Below are 20,913 nucleotides of genomic sequence, written 5' to 3'. Positions count from 1 at the left end.
TTATTTTATTCAGTAAAAAATATACACTTTATATGTTATGCAGTTTTTATATTTTTATTATTTTTTTTTTAACCTTCCTAGCGGTATTCCCGAATGTGGCTCGGGGTTAAATTTCAGTGCCAAAAGCGGTAACCCCGAGCCACACTCGGGGTACCACTAGGAAGATCGCTGGATCCTGTAAGAGAGGGTACTCACCTTGTCCACGGGATCCAGCGATGTATCCCGGCGGTGTGCGGCGGCTGATCTTCCTCCCGATGCTCTGTGCCCCGGCTTCTGTCTCCTGCGACGTGACGCTCGCAGGAGGGTGGAACCGGCGGCAAATTTAAACAGTAAAACACACCAAACACACTGATACATTGCAAAACAAAATAAATTCACATTAGTTTGCCCCCCCAGTGCCCTTTCCTACAGTTTTACTGTACTTTTAATATATTTATATACATATATATATATATATATATATATATATATATATATACACACATACATACATACATCATAATAAATCATTTTTTTAAAAAGCGTAGAAGTCATGGATACACACTGTAATATTAATTTATTTGTTTTAAAAAAAAACTTATAGACAAATATTTTAAAACATGGTACAAAGCATTTGTTTACATATTTTTAAAGGTCCAACTGTCTTCAGAAAGGTACAAACCCATTACCCAACAAAGGAGGATATACCTAATATGATTGGAATTCTCTCTTCTAGTATCAGGTCTCTTCACCAGTACTGTACATGCAATGGCAGCATAATTGCTTATGTGTCAGGCATTAACAGATAAGCATCAAATACAGTATTTCCACCATTGCACCTGATTTACTAAAAGTGAAGTGAAGATCACCTCTGTTCATCAAGCACTGTCATGCCAAGAAAGTTATGTTATTAAATATTCACTTCAAGTATGCTTTTTAATAAATCACTGAGAATTCTGGCTTGCTCAATATAATTAAACATTATTTATTCTCAATATCTTTACAGGGGGATGTTACTCCTGCATCTCCTGCAGAACATGTAGTGGTCCCTGGCCCTGCAGGACCAAAGGTAAAACCTCATTTTGTTATGTCTTAGTTAATGGGGTTGTAATACAATTAATACAGAATCTTAAATTGTGGCTTTAGCTGACGATTTGTTTCAATATAGACTCAGGAATCATAAAAATATAATTAGAAAGAATAAAGATAAAACACCGTACTTCTAAGCAAGCAGCTCAAGTATACAAGGAGAAAATGGCTTCAGCCTGGCACCTCCTTGGCCACTCTTCCGACATGTTTCGGCCTGCCCAAAGGGCTTAGTCATAGAGGCTGAAGCCACTTTCACCTTCTACGCTTGGGCTACATGTCCAGAAGGGCAGTGTCTTATCTTTCTTTTTTCCATGTGTTTGCTCTGAGCCAGGATGGGCTCTCCTGACATTGGCACCCAAGATTAGTGGGAGTCACCGGAGTGTAACAGGATAAATGCTTTTTTTCTGTTTATGGTCAAAGTGTAAGAAGAACTTGGCAGAAACAAGAATAGATTATGTGGTGGGGTTTTACACCTTCCAAGTAATGGGGGTTGTTGAAGCACACAGGCAACAGAGCTACACATAATGTGACAGACCTTGTTCTTTTGACCTTTTGTTTGCATGTGCTGCTATACCAACGTCTATCTGAAAAGTAATCCATGGTGGATCACTTTTCAGGGGCATTAGACAGATGGCAGAGGAGGCATTATGATGCTTTCTCATTGTCTGCTTTAACCCTCAAAATGCCTATCCACAGCACTGGGTGCATGGCACATGGCTGCAGGGCATTTGCACCACGATGCCATTTACTTTGGGGCTACAGCAAAAATGAAAGTGGTTGTAAAACTCAGACTTGAAATATGAACAAAGCATGTCCCTCTATAGTGTGTACTTGTCTCAATTAAGAGCACTAAGTGTCATTTCTGTCTGCTGCCTTGTCCCTCTGCTATCAGCATGAATCAAAATACATTTTCCTGACACCAAGAGAAAAATGGTGATGGGGAGGGACCTCCAGCAAATTGACAGGCTCAGCTTTGTTTCTGTGTGCTGTGTGGAAAGGAGGGAATGTACCTTCTCTCCAATCCGCTCTCAGAGATCTCCTCACTCAGCTCTGCAGAGTATAACTTCAGATCTCCGCCTCCTTTTTTAACTCTTAGAAAAGCGTTTAATTCATCACTGTTAATGGATGTAAAGAAGAGAATACTGCAGATAAACAGGTACAACTTATACAGGAGGATTTGTTTAATCCCTGTGTATCACATGAGGCAAGTCACTTCCCTGGGTATATGTAAGGGTTTACAACCGCTTTAAATGACATGACACATTCGGTAGGCCAGACCGCCACAGAACAGGACCCAATCAGAGTCCGGTTTTTAACCCCCCAGCTGCCCCCCCCCCCCCCTCAGCTGCCCTAGTGAAGGAGCCCAAATTTATTTGGCTTACTTCACTCAGTAGATGTAAATGTCTTGCTGCAGCCTCTTTTATCACTACCTGTGACTGGGTTACAGTATATAACTGTCTATCTCAATGTCATCAGCATGTAAGCCCAGTAATGGACGGGGGTTTTGTACACACACCTTTAGACATCATGGTAACTAGTATATACTAAAAATGTTTTGTATACTCAGTGCATAATTCTTATAAAATAAATTGAAAATAAAATAGAAAATAAAAGAATTTGTATATACCTGCATACATACACATAAATGTGCAGCATCTCAAGTCAGAATCATAAATAAATTACATTATTTAGATTGGACATGCCTTCTACATATTATTATACAAGTGCGAGGCTGCAAAATATACATGGCAGCAACTATTATGATATATTTACTATGCTGATCATCACTTTTTATATATCTCTGTTTCAGGGAGAAAAGGGAGATCCAGGAGAGGTTTGTATATAGCTTTTTACTTCTATGGGGCTTAACCACATTGGAGGATGTGAGCGTTGCTTTTCCTTTTTAATCCACTATGGTTAGTGTCTATTATGCACTTGATAGGCCTGCTTTAAAGCTGCTGCTGCTCCCATTTAGCTGTGCTTACACAGTGATTTTGCTTTACTGCTCTTCTTTGCATTGCAAATCTATGGCTAAGCTCAGGCCATCATGACTCACTGAGCACAAGTAGTCACTCTAGCCAGACACCTACAATATATTGGCTGTATTGATGAGGTAGTTGGTACCACTTCCACAGACAAGGATCCAATTAATCAAAAAGGCAGTATGCAGGATTGTATATTTTTTATGTCTGATGCAACCAGTCGCTTCCACAGTTACCTGTTGGCTCATAAATACGTTTGAATTGCCACCAATTACAGGTTGGAGGAACCTACAGTTGGTTACACCAATATTAACCATATTATGATGATCTTGAAGAATGCCCTGGGACTCCCCAAAACCTGGAGTACTCTGCCATGCTAATATGGGTGCTATTGGTGCTGGCTTTAGCAAGCTTCTTCTCAATCCATGTACCTTTTGCCCATCATTATAACAAGCAGTCTTGGTAAGCAACCATAAAGTGGGTGCAGGAAGGCAGAAGAGGTGTGCTGGAGTTTCTTTTCAGCAAAATGCCTGGAGATTTTAGGATTTCTAAAGGGGTCAACTCCTACATGCAGACACCTGGAGGTTCCTGAGGTTCAATTTAGAAACATTTACTGGCCTACAGGTTTGCCTAAATGCAAGATGTGTTCTTAATTTTCTTTCTGTATTGTCAGTCAGTCATGATTTCAAAACTGATGTTTTATACTCCATAAAAAAATAAATTCTCTATATGGCTAATTCTGTAACTGGTTATATCTCAGTTGGCATTTAGGCTGGCTCAAATGTTTGTCAATTAACTACTGAGTTGGGGAAAATTTGAGCCGGTTGGCAAACCCCAGCTCGACAAACTTCTCTTGAAGTTGAAGGAGTAGGCTGAAAAATTGCCAACTAAACTGTTACTGTTGCAGTCAATGTTCCGGTATTCAATCAGACATGGATTTCATGGCTGCTTGAATATCCATCAGCAGAGATTCCTCCATTAATGATCTCTGGCAGGGATAGAGGAATCTATTCAATTTCTCTCATTCAGCCCTTTGGCTTGAACGAGAGAAATCTATGCATGTATCGCTAGACTAAAGCCTAGTACACACGCAACGATTATCGGCCGACCGATCGTCCGTCTTTTGTCCAGAGTGGTGTTTTGTTGGTTGGAATGTGCCTACACTACACACAAATTTTCTCGCCCGACAAAATTCTACTTCAGAAGTGATGTCATGTGTTGGTTTGCTTTCTTTGTGTTCTTTCTTCACTGAGCATGCCCAGACTTGCTCATTAGATTTTTCCCTGTCGAAATCTGTACTGACTGGACGAAAATCGGCCGTGTTTTGACGGCAGACAAAAGATTTTTATAGCCTGCACACCAGATTTTTTTCGGCCGAAAAGTCGGAGTCGGTTTTCGGAAGCATCATACTAACAAGCCGAAAATCGGCAGATCGCTCGTCGGACGAAAATTCCCTGACGATTTTCGACGTGTGTGTACGAGGCTTAAGTAAGAATGTAATTTGGAGTAGATATTGGACACTGATGCATTAAATGCTTGTTATATTACTATTTACCCATTTTGCTTTTATTTTTTTTTTAAAGGGTTGTGGTGTCTGTAATGGAAAAAGTGTGATCTCAGGCCCTCCTGGTCCTGCAGGACCACCAGGTCCACCAGGTCCTCCTGGGCCTCCCAGCACAACGGGTACAAACCTCTCTCCCAAATACCAGGTTAGTATGCTCCAGCACACTTATAGTATTTCTGGTTATAAACATTAAATATAATATGATAATGGACCATTGGTTACATATTAAAGGAATATTAAAGGAACTACCAGGCTAATTGAAAAGCAAAATATGGTTTTGAAAGGAGAAAACATTGACCTTAGTAAATAAAATCAATTCATTAGTTGCCTTGTTTTTAGCTGATCCCCTGGTTTCAATGCAGTCGGAGTCTCTGACTCAGACCAACTATGCTGCTACAAAAGTAAGAGTGAAGTCAGAACTCCTCTTAATTGTTGTTACAACTAATCAGCTCAGACATGATTAAAGTCAAGGAATCGGCATATCAGAAGAAAGTGGCAGGAGACAAGTAAAGCAGATCCATTTAATGTTCCAGCCCAAAGAGAAGCCAACATGTACCCTTTTCAGGACTGATTGATGATGTTTTTATGGTTCATGATTCAGTGGGAGTAGTATTATTTTGCAATGTGGAACCTTATAAATGAGTTGAAAGTCATTAAGTTGCTCCATCTGGTGGATATAGTCCAATTGCAGCTATTTTGGAGGAGTAAAGACTGTCACCTTCTTTTCTATGTCCGCATTGGAGCGATATCTACTCACTTCCTGTCCATGTGAAAGACCAGAAATGAGGGGAGCAGTTGTCACTGGGAAAGGATAATAATAACTTGGACGAGGTTCTATCACTTCCCCTTTCAACTGATGAAATAAAAATTTGACAAAAGTTTTATCCCCTCCACACTTTATCCAAAATGTAACAAAGGTTTAGGTTGGTGGTGGTTTTAAAATGTTTTTCAACTAGCGGTTTAAACACCATACTCTGCACCACTTCCCTTAAAAGTCATCCACCAACAAAATCAATATATTTGGCATTGCTTTCTTTGGATACCGGTGGTATGGGCACATATGTACATGTGATTTTTTTAACAACAGGGAACAACCCAACAGCAAATATATATGCCTAACCCGTCATTTGCTCCTCATTAAATATTTCCCTAAGTCAACTGTTCACGTACTATATATAATTGTGTAACCTTTTCCTTTTTTTAGAATGATAAATCTGAGTTGTATGGATCTCTGGTCTATTCGGTGAGTTAATTTTTATAAACAAATATGTATTTGGAATGAGAGGAAAATAGAATTTTGTGTGTCCAGGATCTGGTTAGACACTCTAAATGCATGTAAACATCTATGACCAGCATTAGACAGTAGTAGAACTTTTTAGGATATATATAAGATGCATTTTTGTTCTTCTCTACAAGTCAATAACCAGCACTTTGTTTGTTGACTTTCCTAACAGGGTCTTCCTGGAAATCCTGGCCCCCCTGGACCCCCTGGTCTTCCTGGCCCTCCAGGAGTCGTATACCTCAATGTAAGTGCTATTCCAATAAAGACCATTTGAGGTGCAAATTTGATTGCTCATATGCAAAGCATTATTCTGTTGTGCATTAAAAGATCTTAATGGACATTGATACTTAAAATATCTGTATTGCTCTATTTCTCTGCAGAGAGTGTTCCCTGTCCCCCCTCGCCCGCACTGCAAGCAGACGGTAAGGTTGAACTATAGGTGACATGTTAGAATCTGGGTAACAGGCTAACACAGCTATATATAATACAATGTCATTTAACAAAGAGGGTCAGGCCAAAGATACTGTATCTGAAATCTATAATGTTCCTAAAAGAGTAAATATTTGGTATATTTAGTAATTGGGTACAAACTGCCCCAACTACTTTTTCTGTGCTAGATATTTAAAGCCGTAAGGGATCCTTACAGGACACAGATTTGAGCTCTGAATATAACATTTAAGGATCTGTCCATCCATACAAGATATACTAAAACAAAAACGGGGATGCACATACACCCACACCAATACCACAGGGAGGGCAAATGGGCAAACGTTTGTTGGGACTTTAATAAATGGTTGGACTGTTGTATGTGTGTGTTTAATACTCTTGAAGTGGAGTTCCAGCCGAAAATACCTTTTTTAATTAACAATACCCCTTTAATAATAATACATAGCGATGTACATGACCACTATTTTCATATCTATAACTAGTACAGTATTTTATGGTATACAAATTCTTACTTTTAAAAAAGTTAGCAGAGCGCGGCCATCTCCATTGTGGGCATCTGAAGCTGCTGTGGAAGCTGCTGTGTCCTTCTTCCTGATTCCAGTGCAAGCTGGCTACCCAGAATGCACCTGGCAATCTCACGCATGCGCTGTAGATTGCGATCGGCAATAGAGAGGAGCGGCCGTCGATGCCCATTGCCTCCTGGGATTGATGACAAACATCTCCCAGGACGCAATACAAAGCCGGAAGTGACATCCGGGGTCGCGCCCCCAGAAGGAGGAAGTATTACCAATTTACTCAAAAATAAGGTAAGGGACCCAAAAAAAAATTTGTATTGCCCAATTCTTATTACCCATACCTATCACTGCTGGAATAACTAAAGTTTAAAATTAGGGTGGAACTCCACTTTAAGACAGGGACCTTTAAACCTCCAAGGACCTTCAAAAACCTGGGAGAATCTCTCCCACCCAAAAATGTGTCACTATACAAGAAGAGACTCGGCAAGATCAAAGATGTGGTGTCTCTATACTGTGACAAATAAAAATCTCTCCCACATAAGAAAAACTGGACACCACAGGAAAGAACCTCTTGGCTATATCCTATGAATATCAATATAGCGACCCCTCTGCAGCCTTGCACAGCTTGGGCTCCCTGTTCACTGTGGTGGTAGTCGCATCAAATCCACCCCTGCTTAACCAGTCCCAATAACATATTCCAATACTGCAGGGGGAATGCAAGCAAACAATGGGGTTAAAAGACTGTTTGGATGGTCAATAAAATCACAGATTACTCTCCTTCAACAGTCCCCCACCCAAAAAAAAGGGGTATAAAGCCAAAAGAGGTAAAGGCAAGTGAGTCTATCTTGAACTAGCTCAGCCACTAACTAGAGGAACAAATGGAGTGCTAGGTCACCCTCCTACAAAAGCGATGTGTACCCCCCAAAAAAGGAAAGAAAAAAAGCAAAAAGGTGCATTGTCAAAACCAGCTCAACATATTTCACTCCTAAAGGAGCTTTGTCAGGAGTGTGTGAAAATAAATTAAAAATCGAACTGTGCACTGAACAAAGCAGAAATCACAAAGCAAATATTTGTCATATTGGAGACACTTTAGCAAAATGCTAAAATGGCATGAATACCAGCTTGAAAAGGACATTGCTGAAATATCTATTTGAATGAACAAAAATAAATAACCACTTTCATAACTGGATGTGGTTATTTATGAGGCTTCGTGCTGGAAAAAGTTATCATAGGCTTTACATTTTAACAGTGAGAGACAGAACAACAAAAACATGCAGAAAAACGCATTCCAAAAAAGTTATAAATTGATTTGCATTTTAATGCGTGAAATAAGTATTTGACACCTTCGCAAAATATGACTTCGTACTTGGTGGCAAAACCCTTGTTGGCAATCACAGTAGTCAGACGTTTCTTGTAGTTTGCCCCCAGGTTTGCACACATCTCAGGAGGGATTTTGTCCCACTCCTCTTTGCGGATCCTCTCTAAATCATTAAGGTTTCAAGGCTGACATTTGGTTACTCAGACCTTCAGCTCCCTTACATACTGTATTTTGGGATTAAAGTCTGGAGACTGGCTAGGCCACTCCATGACCCTAATGCGCTTCTTCTTGAGCCATTCCTTTGTTGCCTAGGCTGTGTGTTTTGGGTCATTGTCATGCTGGAATACCCATCCACGACCCATTTTCAATGCCCTTGCTGAGGGAAGGAGGTCCTCACCCAAGATTTGACGGTACATGGCCCCATCATCCCTTTGATATGATGAAGTTGTCCTATCCCTTAGCAGAAAAACACCCGCAAAATGTAATGTTTCCACCTCCATATTTGATGGTGGAGGTGGTGTTTTTGGGGTCATAGGCAGCATTCCTCCTCCTCCAAACACGGCGAGTTGAGTTGATGCCGAAGAGCTTGATTTTGGTCTAATCTGACCACAACACTTTCACCCAGTTCTCCTATGAATCATTCAGATGTTCATTAGCAAACTTGTACATGTGTTTTCCTGAGCGGGGGACCTTGCGGGTGCTGCAGGATTTCAGTCCTTATGGCGTAGTGTGTTACCAATTGTTTTCTTGGTGACTATGGTCCCAGCTGCCTTGAGAATAATGACAAGATTCTCCCGTGTAGTTATGGGCTGATTCCTCACCGTTCTCATGATCATTGAAACTCCACAAGGTGAGATCTTTCATGGAGCCCCATACTGACTGAGAGTGACAGGTGTTTTGTGTTTCTTCCATTTGTGAATAATTGCACCAACTGTTGTCACCCTCTCAACAAGCTGCTTGGCGATGGTCTTGTAGCCCATTCCATCCTTGTATAGGTCTACAATCTTGTCCCTGACATCGTTGGACAGCTCTTTAGTCTTGGCCATGGTGGAGAGATTGGAATCTGATTGATTGCTTCTATGGACAGGTGTCTTTTATACCATCAACAAGCTGAAATTAGGAGCACTCCCTTTAAAGCGGCAGTATACTCCACTTCTTAATTTTTAAATACAGGTAAGCCTATAATAAGGCTTACCCGTAGGTAAAATTAATATCTCCTAAACCTGCACGGTTTAGGAGATATTCACCCTGCATGCAGCCGCTGACACCAGCGGCGCATACGCTCTGAAGGCTCGGCGTGTCTTGCCGGACCTTCAGAGCTCCTTGCCGGAAAGTGAACTCCCGCACGCATGCGCGAGAATGAAGTCATCGCGACTCCGGCCTCTCACAGCGCCAAACCCGGAAGAGTCGCCAAGGGAACATGTCAGCTCCCTCAGCGGTGTCTGGGCGACCATGTGGGGGCTTCGTTGTAAGGTAAGTATTTCAAAATGTGCTAGTATGCAATGCATACTAGCACATTATGCCATTGTCCTGCAGGCTTTTTTTGGGGGGGGGGGGGGTTTACACAGGGGATACAACAGCTTTAAGAGAGTGCTCCTAATCTCATCTCATTACCTGTATAGAAGGGGGAATGAGGGCCAGAAATCTTGCTGATTGATAGGGGATCAAATACGTATTTCACTCATTAAAATGCAAATCAATTTATAACTTTTTTAAATGCTTTTCTGGATTTTCTTTTTTTTTTTTTTTATTTGTTATTCTATCTCTCACTGTTAAAATAAACCTCCCATTAAAATTATAGACTGATCATTTCTTGTCAGAGGGCAAATGTACAAAATTAGCAGGGGATCATATACTTTTTTCCCCTCCCTGTACTTTTTATCACAAATTCTATTTTAACAAAATGATCACAAAAAATAAATTGTCTTTCTGAGCTGGAGAAACATCCTGCTTTTATCACATATGAAGCTGGATTTACAGAATGATGGCTCACTAAGACAGAAATAGGAGACATAAGCATATGTAAATGTTCATTTTTATGTATGCTCACTCCAAGACTCCAAGACTCACGTCTTGAAATGTCTTTTGGCCTAGCTTCTGACTTAAACTGAAGTTCCAAACATGCTTTCTGTGGGCAAGAATAGGACCCTTCCGATCAGATGAGAAGAGGAGCACGTGCCTGGTTTCAGTCCTGACTTATATGGGAAGCAGTAGTTATAGGGCAAGATTTTCTAATTTACCCAATTATTTGTCTCCCAAGGATCCTTCGTCAGGGTTGTTCTACATTGCTTCATAGACATTAGACCATCACATAACTCAGAAACAGAAACACTTTCCTAATGCGATCCCGTTAATAAAAAATCTGATTCAACTTTAATGACTTTGATCAAATAAGAACTGTGTTGACTATTTATGCCTGCACAGTAATTGTCCTTTCACACCCTAGCATAGACATTTATTTTATAACCTGTACATAAAGGTAGCAGCTTTGGATTCCAACTTTTGCTCTTTTTCCTCAAAACAGGTTCCTGAAGGAGAACACAAAGACACAGGTAAAGGCTCACTAAAGCCAGTTTTGCATTTTTTTATTTCACTAGATGCAAAAGCCAATGCCTACTAAAAATGTTCCTTACATCAAAATAGCCACTGGAGCCCAATAGAGCAGACATTTCTGTCTTTAAAATCCCCATGCTCTACCAATTAAAGTGTTTGTTACCCCAACACTTCATATTCCTGATATGTGACTGCTATACCATGTACTTGTATGAGAAAGTATCCTGTTCTCTTTGTATTGCTTCCTTTGTGTGAAAGGAATTGCTTCCTGGTGTTCCTGCCAGTCTTTCTGCTTCCCTATTAAAAGCTGACCATACTAAGCAGGGGAGCACAACGTGATCAGTTCTCTAGCTATGCTGGGAACTCAGTGTACTCTCCTCCAATGATCAGACTTGTCTGGCACAGTCCTGGCAAGGTCCAAATGGACCTATCAGTACTGTATCTACACTGAATGTATCTAAGCATATGAGCCTGAATTATGGTTGTACAACTTTTTTTACATATACTGTTTTTATCTTTTTTGATATTTTGAATAAAGATGTTATTTAAAATATTGTGTGCTCTCCCAGTCTATTACAACCTCGCAGCCTTTAAAGTCATAAATTCAAGAAGAATAATGTGGGCTAACTCCCCTATTTGGGGTTGAGTTCCCCGACATTCCAGATTTTCTAGGTTCATCTTTTTATATTGTATGATGCAATTTTTCTCCATAGCTTTTTTCCAGACAGCAATTGTACTACAATAGTACTATTCAGCAAAGAAAATTGCATTCTAAACACAGTCATAAACAAATGTACATTTCCAGCAGCATAGATTGGCTTTGTATGCGTTCATCTTTATTGTGGACAGAATGGTCCTGGCCACTACTAGTTGGTGGTGCTTGTAGACCTGCTCTTTATTGAGCTGCATATACAACTGTCTTTAAAGCGTACATTTGTTAGAACACACAGGGTGTCCTCGGAGCCAGGAGAATGCAGAAACAGAATTATTCTCAGAAAAGCTAAAACTTTATACTAACATCAAAAGGCAGCTGGTTACAAGTTAGCAAAATTTAGTATGGTTAAAGCTGATTTCTGGGAATTTAGGCAAAAATTACCCTTGTATTGGGGCCGTCTATTGGGCCGGCTGTTCATTAAGTCTAAAGATGCCAAAATCAGGAGTAAAGCTGGCCATACAAAAAAAATTTTTTTCAGCCTAAAGACTGAACCCAAAAAGACGAATAAATCTCCAACTGTGTCTAATATACATTGACAGCCAGCCCTGTCGAAAGGCTGCAGGCCAGCTGCCAATTTTCCACTCAGCTCCTTCGATTTTTAGTTTAAAGATGTTGGGTGGGAGAGGTGTGACAGGACCACTCACTTACCAAATTTGGCCGGTTCATTATTTGCCAAAACATGCACAGTGTAAAGCCAGCTTAAAACCTACCTTACTCCCCGCTCTGGCAGGGTCCTCTTTAGGGCAACCTGGGCCATGGTTATACTCCAGCCTCCTTCACGTACATTATAGTGTTCATAGCCCCAGACAGTATATGTCAGGAGAATAGCCGAAGGAGAACATGCAATATTCGCAATACTAGACGTGGCTGCATCCTGCGCACTCCCGTGCGCATTGGTGCACGCACGGAAAATAGACACACGTATGTGTGCAGTGGCACGCAGGACTTGTTTGATTCTGCCGCCTACTGGCCTATAAAGAACTGCTGCTCTCCCCACTAGATTGCTGGAGGATCGTCAGCCCACCTGTGTTCCTGTGCTTCTGTGGATTCTGATCTTGGATTCCCTGTTATCAACCCGGCTTGCCTCTGATCTGTCTTATCTCCATCCCTGGCTCTGACCCCTGGCTTGTACTACTGACTCCCTTGCTGTCTGATTACCGGTGTATGATCCTGGCTTGTTCCTGTTCCTGCTACCTGCCTTTGCTCCTGACTGATCAACCGTGCATGACCCATGGCCTGGCTCCTGATCCTGTTTCCTGTCTCGTCCTGCTGCCAAGTACGCCTGGGACATCTGAGGGACACCTGTCCTGCTTGTTTCTGCCATTATCTGGTGATCATCTCCTTTAGCTCTTCTGGCTACAACAGCTGGCAACCCATGCTTCTTTGGGCACTGCATCCCCTGTATCACCTTCAGGGGTGCTCTGCACTCTGCCACAAAGGAAGCCCTCTCAGCACTCCAGCCTCCGACCAGGTACGTGCCAATATGTAATGACACTGAGGTACCTCCCTCAGCCCAGAGTGCCAGGGAAAGGAGGACAGTTTCAGAGCTGGCTGAAGCATTGTGTAAGGTAAGTAATCAAGCATTTTCATCTCCTCTTAGACCTAATAAGCATTTAACCCTTGCAGTGCACAGGGACTTCGCTGCAAGAGTATATTTTGTCCAATTCTCAGAGTTCAGCTTTAAATGTTCTACAAAGTTTAATATGTAATTATCTTTGACAGGTGATGTGGAAGTAGGTATATACCCACAAATAGTTTTCCCGGGGTTCCAGAAATGAGCATTTTTTTGCAGTTGATAGGTGTCTTTGCTTGTAATGTTGCTGTCTTTACACTGGGTATGTGTATACCCACATATTAATACTCTTTTTGTGTCCACCAGGCTCTACTTCAGTTCAGAAGAATCATTCTCAGAAGGTAGTATACTACTCTGCTCAATTTTTGGTTATGAGTCATTAATCCTTCTGTCTTCTTTACACTTCTCTTTTGTTTTGATGCAGCAATGCTTTTTGGCTTTGTTCAAATCAAGTGCCTATGTGGCATCAGCCCCCATTAGACTGCAGTACTTTTTCTTTGTCGGGAAAGGGGATCCCATTAGGATCAGAAATTGAACAGGGAAAAGCAAGCCAGCATTGCACCCTACATCCCTCAACCCATCATCACAACAGGCTATATCTGCAACGCACTGTACATCTGACTTCTAGTCTGATCTCATAAGATTAGGAGTGAGATTTGATCATGTCAATATAGTACTCCTTGCTGGAGAGAAAGCTGTACCTAAGGACCTGCATCTAAGGACCTAAGGAACAACTCTGCTTCTTCTTCATCCATTCTGTAGATCTGTGCTTCCTCCACCTTCCCTTATACTCTTTGATTCCAATTAGGAAAAATCACTTACTTGGAAGGAGGGGGGCATCTATGACATTAGGAAGCAAAACCCTGCTTCTACCAAGATGACTGTCTCACCCCTGTGGGATCCAAAGTACAGACCAAGGCTTAGTAAGTCAGTATTGGGGAAAAGATCAGCTGTAGGAAGTCTACAAAACAATACTGGTGACTAGTCCTTTGCCATATCCAAAGTACAGATGGGTCCACTGACCCTTTTTCTTAACACTGCATTGGTTGCCTTTATTTTTAAGTTTGTGACACAGATGCCCTTTCTTGTTACAGGTTCAGAGTTGGGTGTTTGAGACGAAAGATGAAATGTATCAGGCCTGGGACGAGGTGGTCGAGGGCAGCTTGGTCTATGTCAAGCAAGGCGTCATTGCCTTCTTTAGGACTGATGTCGGATGGAGTAAGATTATAGTAGGTTCAATCATTCTGTAAATAAATAAATGGAAAATGTCAGCTCTCTTTTCCATCCAATAAATAGGTCTACGCAAAAATCATGTTTATATAGCATATAGTAAACAAGTGGGTTTTTACAGTATATTTAGCATATAAAGCTAAACATGTAATAATACATAACTGGCGCAAGTCACTGAAGGGTGAAATTAATTTGCAAATCGTATTTTGTCTTTTTCTTTTTCAAAATTCTATGTTCTAAAATTGCATCTGATTTCTAACCTTCCATTTCTCTTCTTTGAGAAATGTTTCCTGGCTTTTATTTAGAGTTGCTGACCTGGAACAAGTATAAGCAGTTCCGACACTCCTTTACAGCTTGCTTGTTCCGGGACTGTGACTGAAACATACTTATGTCAAACATAGTTTAGTATCTAGCACTTTCAGAAGAAGACCTGCAATGGCAGCCCCATACTTCGCTCATGACAGATTTACTGTAAGGACTTATGCACACTCAATCATAGGTGTGCGCAGCCTATTGCATTAGGGTGTGCACCCCAAAGCCCAAACGCATATCCCTGTGTATATACTGATGGTGTCAGTAGGGTAGAGAACGGTGTTTGTAGTTTTATTGTTATTTTTTACTCTTTTTTACAATTTTATTTTTTTGTTAGCCCAGTTAGGGAGTTTTGGTGAAATATCAGGGCTCTAAATAGGGGGAATCTGCACCACAAGGGGTGATTAACCACTTGCCCACCGCTCACATTGAGCGTACTGCGGCAAAGTGGCACGATCCCGTCCAGCGACGTAGACCTACGTCGCTGGACTCCTCCCCCTGTAGGCGGCGCTCGCGCACCGCCGGAGGCGCGCTCCCGCTGTTTTCATTCACAGCGGGAGTCGGGCCAGGGGAGGAGCAGCGGCGATCGCCGCTGCTCTGCCCCGATCGTCGGGGAATCGAGTGAGGAGATCCGCCCGCCTGTGTAAACAGAGTGGGCGGATCTCCTAAGTGACAGGGACTGACAGATCGGAGTGTTCAGCATAGCTGGACATCCGATCTGTCCCTGTCTCACAAAGTCACCCCCCCCCCACACGTCAGTAAGCACCAGGCATACATTAACCCCTCCCTCTCCAATAAAATTAACCCCTTCACTGCCAGTGTCATTTTTACAGTAACAGTGCATATATATAGCACTGATTACTGCAGTAATGTCACTGGTACCCCCAAAAGTGTCAAAAATGTCAGTCAAGGGTCCGATCTGTCCGCCTCAATGTCACAGTCCCGCAAAAAAAATCGCAGATCACCGCCATTACGCGTTAAAAAAAAACACCAAAAATGACAAAAATCTTTCCCTTAGTTAGTAAACGCAATAACTTTTGCGCAAACCAATCAAAATACGCTTATTGCGATTTTTTTTTTACCAAACATGGGTAGCAGAAAACAAATTGGCCAAAAATTTAAAAAATATTTGATTTTTACATTTTTTTGGGGGGGAATTTCATATAAAAAAATGTTAAAAATATTGTTATTTTTTCAAAATAAACGCTCTTTTTTTGTTTATAGCGCAAAAAGTAAAAATCGCACAGGTGATCAAATACCACCAAAAGAAAGCTCTGTTTGTGGGAAAAAAAGGACGTAAATTTCGTTTGGGTACGGCGTCGCACGACCGCGCAATTGTCAGTTAAAGTCGCACAGCGCCGAATCGCAAAAAGTGGCCTGGACGGAGGACAGCAAAATCCTCCGGTGGTAAAGTGGTTAAGGTGTGCCCAGGCACACCTGGCACACCCTGTGCGCACGCCTATGCACTCAATGTTTTTACAGCTGCTGTTTTTGGCGCCAGACGCTTTTTTCTGTAGCCAGTAAACTCCCCAGCATGTTATCCTATGTGTCCAGGCTGTTATCAACAGTTTTTGGCAGGGGCATTTTCTGGCTGGAAAAACCCCCCAGAACTAGTGGGTTTTAGGAGGTGTTTTTCAGCTGTCCAAAGCCCTTTGTCCCGTGTCTTTCTGCTGCTCCGTTTCTCTGTTATCAGCATGATAACTGGAAATTTGTGTCAGGATGGGTGCATAGAGATAGATTAGCAGAAAGCTGGTCTATTCACAGCACAGCTCTGCATTTTTCTTCTTTCCTCTGCCTATGTGGAGGGGGGGGGGGGGTCACACAGTGTATGCCAAGACTCCACACCCAGTGCTAGAACAGGAAGAAAAAATTGTAATACAATGTTTACTTTCTAAACAGTGTAGAAAGCTGAAGACAGCAGATATACCAATAAAACTTATGTAGGGAGATTTGTTTCATCTCTGTGTATCATCTGAGCCTGTTCACTTCACTAGGTATATGTGAGAGTTTACATCCACTTTAATGTAGTAAATACTAGACAAGCTGGTCTTTACAGCAAGGGCATGTCACATATGTCTTTTTGGTAAGCAAAATAAAAGCAACTTTTTAAAAAATTTAATAATTGTTTACATTTTTAAAACTTCTTTAAAATACAGTATATTGGGCCTACGGTGTTCTGGCTTTTATTAAACTTTATAAAACTTTTTGCTTCATTTGGTAGGTAATGTAGGATACCTCTGCTTACCATAGTTCTGGAATACAGACTTACAGTATCTAGCTGCATCAAAGGCAGTAATCACCCCCCCCCCCCCCCAAGAATGCTCTGCCCTTTATGTTTGTGAAGGTTCTCATTTATCCAGGTCATAATATATCTTGTTGTAATTAGTCACATTCAGCTGGACTTGTTCTGTAATGTATCATGGCTTATCCAAGCCACTTCATCATTTCTAATTAGTGTCCGCAACATATCTTAGCATTTATATTAACATAGGTAGCAAAGTCACCTGAAAGTGTTTGTTAAGGTTCAATTAAAAAAAAACATTGCAATGTTTATTAAAGCGGAGTTCCACCCTAGTTATACATTTTTTTATAAAAATACCCCCGGGACAGTCAGGGCTAGCACATTCCACAATGGCTAGCCTCTGATCTGTCCCGGGTTGCACTTACCTTTCAGGAGAAATACTTACCTTGAAATTGTCTTCTCCAGCGCTGCCATCTCGGGTGTGGGCAGCTTGAAGCCAGCGCGATCCTCTTCCGCGTCCTCTTCGGTCCTCTTCCTCCTTCTTCGGTCCCACGATGCACTGCACCGGCCCCGACGTCACTTCCGGGTCGCGCGCGTCATCCCTCCACAGCTTCTGGGCATGCCCAGAAGCTGTTTAGAAGGGAATGACGCGCGCGCCCGGAACTGACGTCGGGGTCGGTGCAGGCGCAATGATTCCTGGGAGCGATGACGTTCAGCTCCCAGGAATCATTGCAAAAGCCAGGAAGTGACGAATCGCCGTGGCCGCCGAGGGGAGGAAGAAGGAAGTAAGGTGAGTATATTTTCTCTAAAAGGTAAGTGAAAAAAAAAAAAAATTGCGATTATCCATTTGTTTTTCAGGTGACCGGGAGCGAGAAGATGGAGGTAAGTATAAATTTCGGGTGGAACTCCGCTTTAAGTTATTTAAATGTGATTTCTTAGGTCTCCTATGGTTTTTCTGGCTGCTGATGCTCCGATTTACCTGGTTGATCCTGCCTATGACGCTCCTACAAGTAAACTGACCACGGTAGCATGGCAGCCGATCCATGCTACCGTGGTCAGTTTATGTCTTATGCCATCGAGGTAAAGACAAAGGTGTTCTGTCCTAACGACGCTAAAGACAGCCAGCTGAGATGAAGGCCTCATGCACACTGGATGTTATCAAAACGTCAGTAGAAATCTGTAGAAGGGGGCTCTTATGCGATGCATACTAGCTCATTATGCCTTTATCGTGCAGGTTTTTTTTTTTTGTATGAGTTTACTACCGCTTTAAGCATTAAATGTTTCAAAAAGTTCTTCAAGTGAACTTTTATACTTGGCACTTCTCAGTACACATCCAATAATTTACAATCTGCTTTCTTTGGATCATGGGACAGGTGCTTTCTTTGTCTCTATCAGAGAAGTAGCAGCCTAGAACCAGAACAGAGTCCACCTATACTATATTTTAACTATGGATCTGCTTCTTGGAAGGAAAAATCAATTTACTAAATTTGAAACCACAGCGCAAACCCAAACTCAATAGTCAAACCTCAAAAGTTAAACAATGCACCCAACGTGCCTAAAAACCACCAAAGTGCTAGTTGTTCAATAACTAATATTAAAATGCATATGGTGCAACAAACATATACATTCAATGTGCAAAAAACAGTCCAACATTCTAGGACAAGCAAGTAGCCAGCAAAGCCGCTGTGGTTTCAAATTAAGTTTATAATTTTTTCACTTTGTGATGAACAGCAGCAGCCATAATATAGCGAATACATAGACATTTAGTGCAGATTTCTTTTTAAAATCAATTTCCTGTAGATCCATCAGAACCAACATTTACTTCTATCAGTCCAGTGCTATCACACACACAGAAGGCACCCACCCCTATTTAGGGATAGTTGTTCCAGTTTGACATAGATGCCCTCTTTAAAACCTCTTAAGAACTACTCTATTCACCATCAAATCATCTCAATAATTTGTAATGATGCCTGGTAATTATCTAAATATTAGCGAATCTCCTTTTTCAAGGATAGTAGGGAAATGTATTCATTATTGTATTTAAGGATTGCAAAAGCTGTTTGTTTTAACCACTTGCCGTCCGACCGCAGTACATTTACTGCAGAAGGGCGGCACAGACAGGCTAGGCGATGTAATGGTACGCCACCCAGCACATGCACACAAGCGTGCCCCCTTGGGGAGCGCAGCGGTGCGAATCTGTGACCTTTTTGTCCAGTGGACACAGTGGATCACAGTGCTTGGTGACCAATCATAGCCATCACATGATATTATGTAAGCAAACTCTCATGAATGGCTTTCATTCATGAACAGCTTGCTTACTGTTGTGATGCTGCGATTGGCCTACAACTATCACACAGTACCCTGGGCCAATCACAGCACAGTGTACCAAGTTATTAGCTGTAGCCAATCACTGCATGTCAACAGTAAGCAAGCTGTCATGAATGGAAAGCCATATAACTAAAGGTAAAAGTTTTTGTTTAGTTTTGGATGGAGTGGAGATGGATTAGAACATGTTTTTTATTGCTGTCTGTGTCCCCATTTGGGAGATTCACAGTCTCTATTTGTCCTGTTTGCGATTTTCTTTTACTTTTAATGAAAATGGTAAACTATGGGTTGTCCTCAGAAAAGTAATAGATGGAAAATCTTCCAATGGGGACACTAGTTCTGGTGACCTGGGGGGGGGGGGGGCATTTCCTCTCACTTCCTGTTTGGCTATGGGACAGGAAGTGAAATCTCTGCAATGGGACACAGATGGTGAAAAAAATTTTTGACAGAGGTTAGAACTTACTCTAGCCAAAATAAAAATAAAAGTTTTGCCTATAGTTCCATTTTAACTACTATGGTATAAGCAATGACCATAAAAAAAAATATCTCTGATCACCCCCCAGAGTAGTACAGAGTCACTGTGGTAGATGAAAGTATGCTGTACTATACTGATGACAGTAAAAATGGAAGTTGTGAACAAAAACAAATTATTTAATTTCCTCAATTTAGAAAAACTTGTGACAAAAAATTACAAATTCAAAATCTCACCATGCCTCTTACTAAATACCTAGAACTATCTACTTTCCGAAAAGGGGTCATTTGGGGGGGGGGGGGGGTATATGTAATGTCCAGGCATTTTAGGGCCTCAAGAAATTAGTATGTCCGGATTGACAAATTTTCTGGCTTATAAGACGACTTTTGAACTTCAAAAAAATCCCCCAAAAATGGGGGGATCGTCTTATACGCCGAGAATAAAAATCCCAAAGGTAATTAAGTAAGTTAGTGCAATCTATGAAAGCCCTGGCTGTCTGTGCCCTATTCATCTGCAAGGTACTGTAAGCACCGTGAATGTATTCTCTTATAAATCTCCAAGGTATTGTCAGTAAGTATTACCGGTAGATGTATAATCTTCTCAAGGCACTGGCTGTGCGGGAATCCTGTAGCGACATAGTGTACGGTAGCTTCGGCTACGTATTATACGGCACTGAGCCAATCACGGTGAGTGATGTATTCTGTTATTTAATGCAAAGCCTGCTTGGATTGGCGGAGTCAGAGAGGCGGGATGATGTTACTCTCTCTGACTCCGCCAATCCGAGCAGGCTTTGCATTCAATAATAGAATACATCGCTCACCGTGATTGGCTCAGCGCGGTATACTGTATGTAGCTGAAGCTACGGTGCATACGGTATACCAGTACAGCATTCCCGCACAGTCTGCGCCTTGAAAGATGATACATCTACCGGTAATACTTACTTACAATACCTTGGAGATTTATAAGAGAATACATTTACGGTATCTTGCAGATGAATAGGGCACAGACAGCCAGCTAGATTACGGTACACTTAATTACCTTTGGGATTTGTAATTAATTCTTCCTTACTAACTGCCCTTATCTTGTAGCTGGAGGAGTCTGAGCCCACCTTTCCAGCGGACGATCCTTCTGTGCCAGAAGATCTATTGGTGAGTACAAAGATTTGCAAAATAAAATACGCACAATCACGTATTGTAATGATGTGTTGCTGCAGCGTGAGACACAACATGCTCACAAGCATTGGATAAAATGTTAGCAAGGTTTACTTTTCTCCTTAAAGCAGAGTTCTAATCTTTTTAAATTTAATAAAAATCTA

The 20,913-nt window shown here is 41.5% G+C and overlaps 1 protein-coding gene across 1 annotated transcript in view; it reads left to right on the top strand.

Annotated features, from left to right (window-relative positions):
- The window catches only part of LOC309567455 (uncharacterized protein), a gene marked incomplete at its 5' end in the record, with an annotated part of 68,878 nt that overhangs the window by 29,710 nt on the left and 18,255 nt on the right, over positions 1–20,913 (top strand). The window contains 10 exons of the mRNA XM_082272844.1: positions 986–1,048; positions 2,879–2,902; positions 4,634–4,759; positions 5,819–5,857; positions 6,069–6,140; positions 6,277–6,318; positions 10,701–10,728; positions 13,324–13,358; positions 14,112–14,246; positions 20,687–20,746. Coding sequence (XP_082128970.1) covers positions 986–1,048; positions 2,879–2,902; positions 4,634–4,759; positions 5,819–5,857; positions 6,069–6,140; positions 6,277–6,318; positions 10,701–10,728; positions 13,324–13,358; positions 14,112–14,246; positions 20,687–20,746 — 624 coding nt within the window. The remainder of the gene's footprint in view (positions 1–985; positions 1,049–2,878; positions 2,903–4,633; positions 4,760–5,818; positions 5,858–6,068; positions 6,141–6,276; positions 6,319–10,700; positions 10,729–13,323; positions 13,359–14,111; positions 14,247–20,686; positions 20,747–20,913) is intronic.

This window comes from Pelophylax lessonae, assembly GCF_965119305.1.
Source record: "Pelophylax lessonae genome assembly, chromosome: 11".
Classification (NCBI taxonomy): domain Eukaryota; kingdom Metazoa; phylum Chordata; class Amphibia; order Anura; family Ranidae; genus Pelophylax; species Pelophylax lessonae.
Note: the sequence above shows the minus strand (reverse complement) of the source record. Positions and strands in the feature narration are given on the sequence as shown.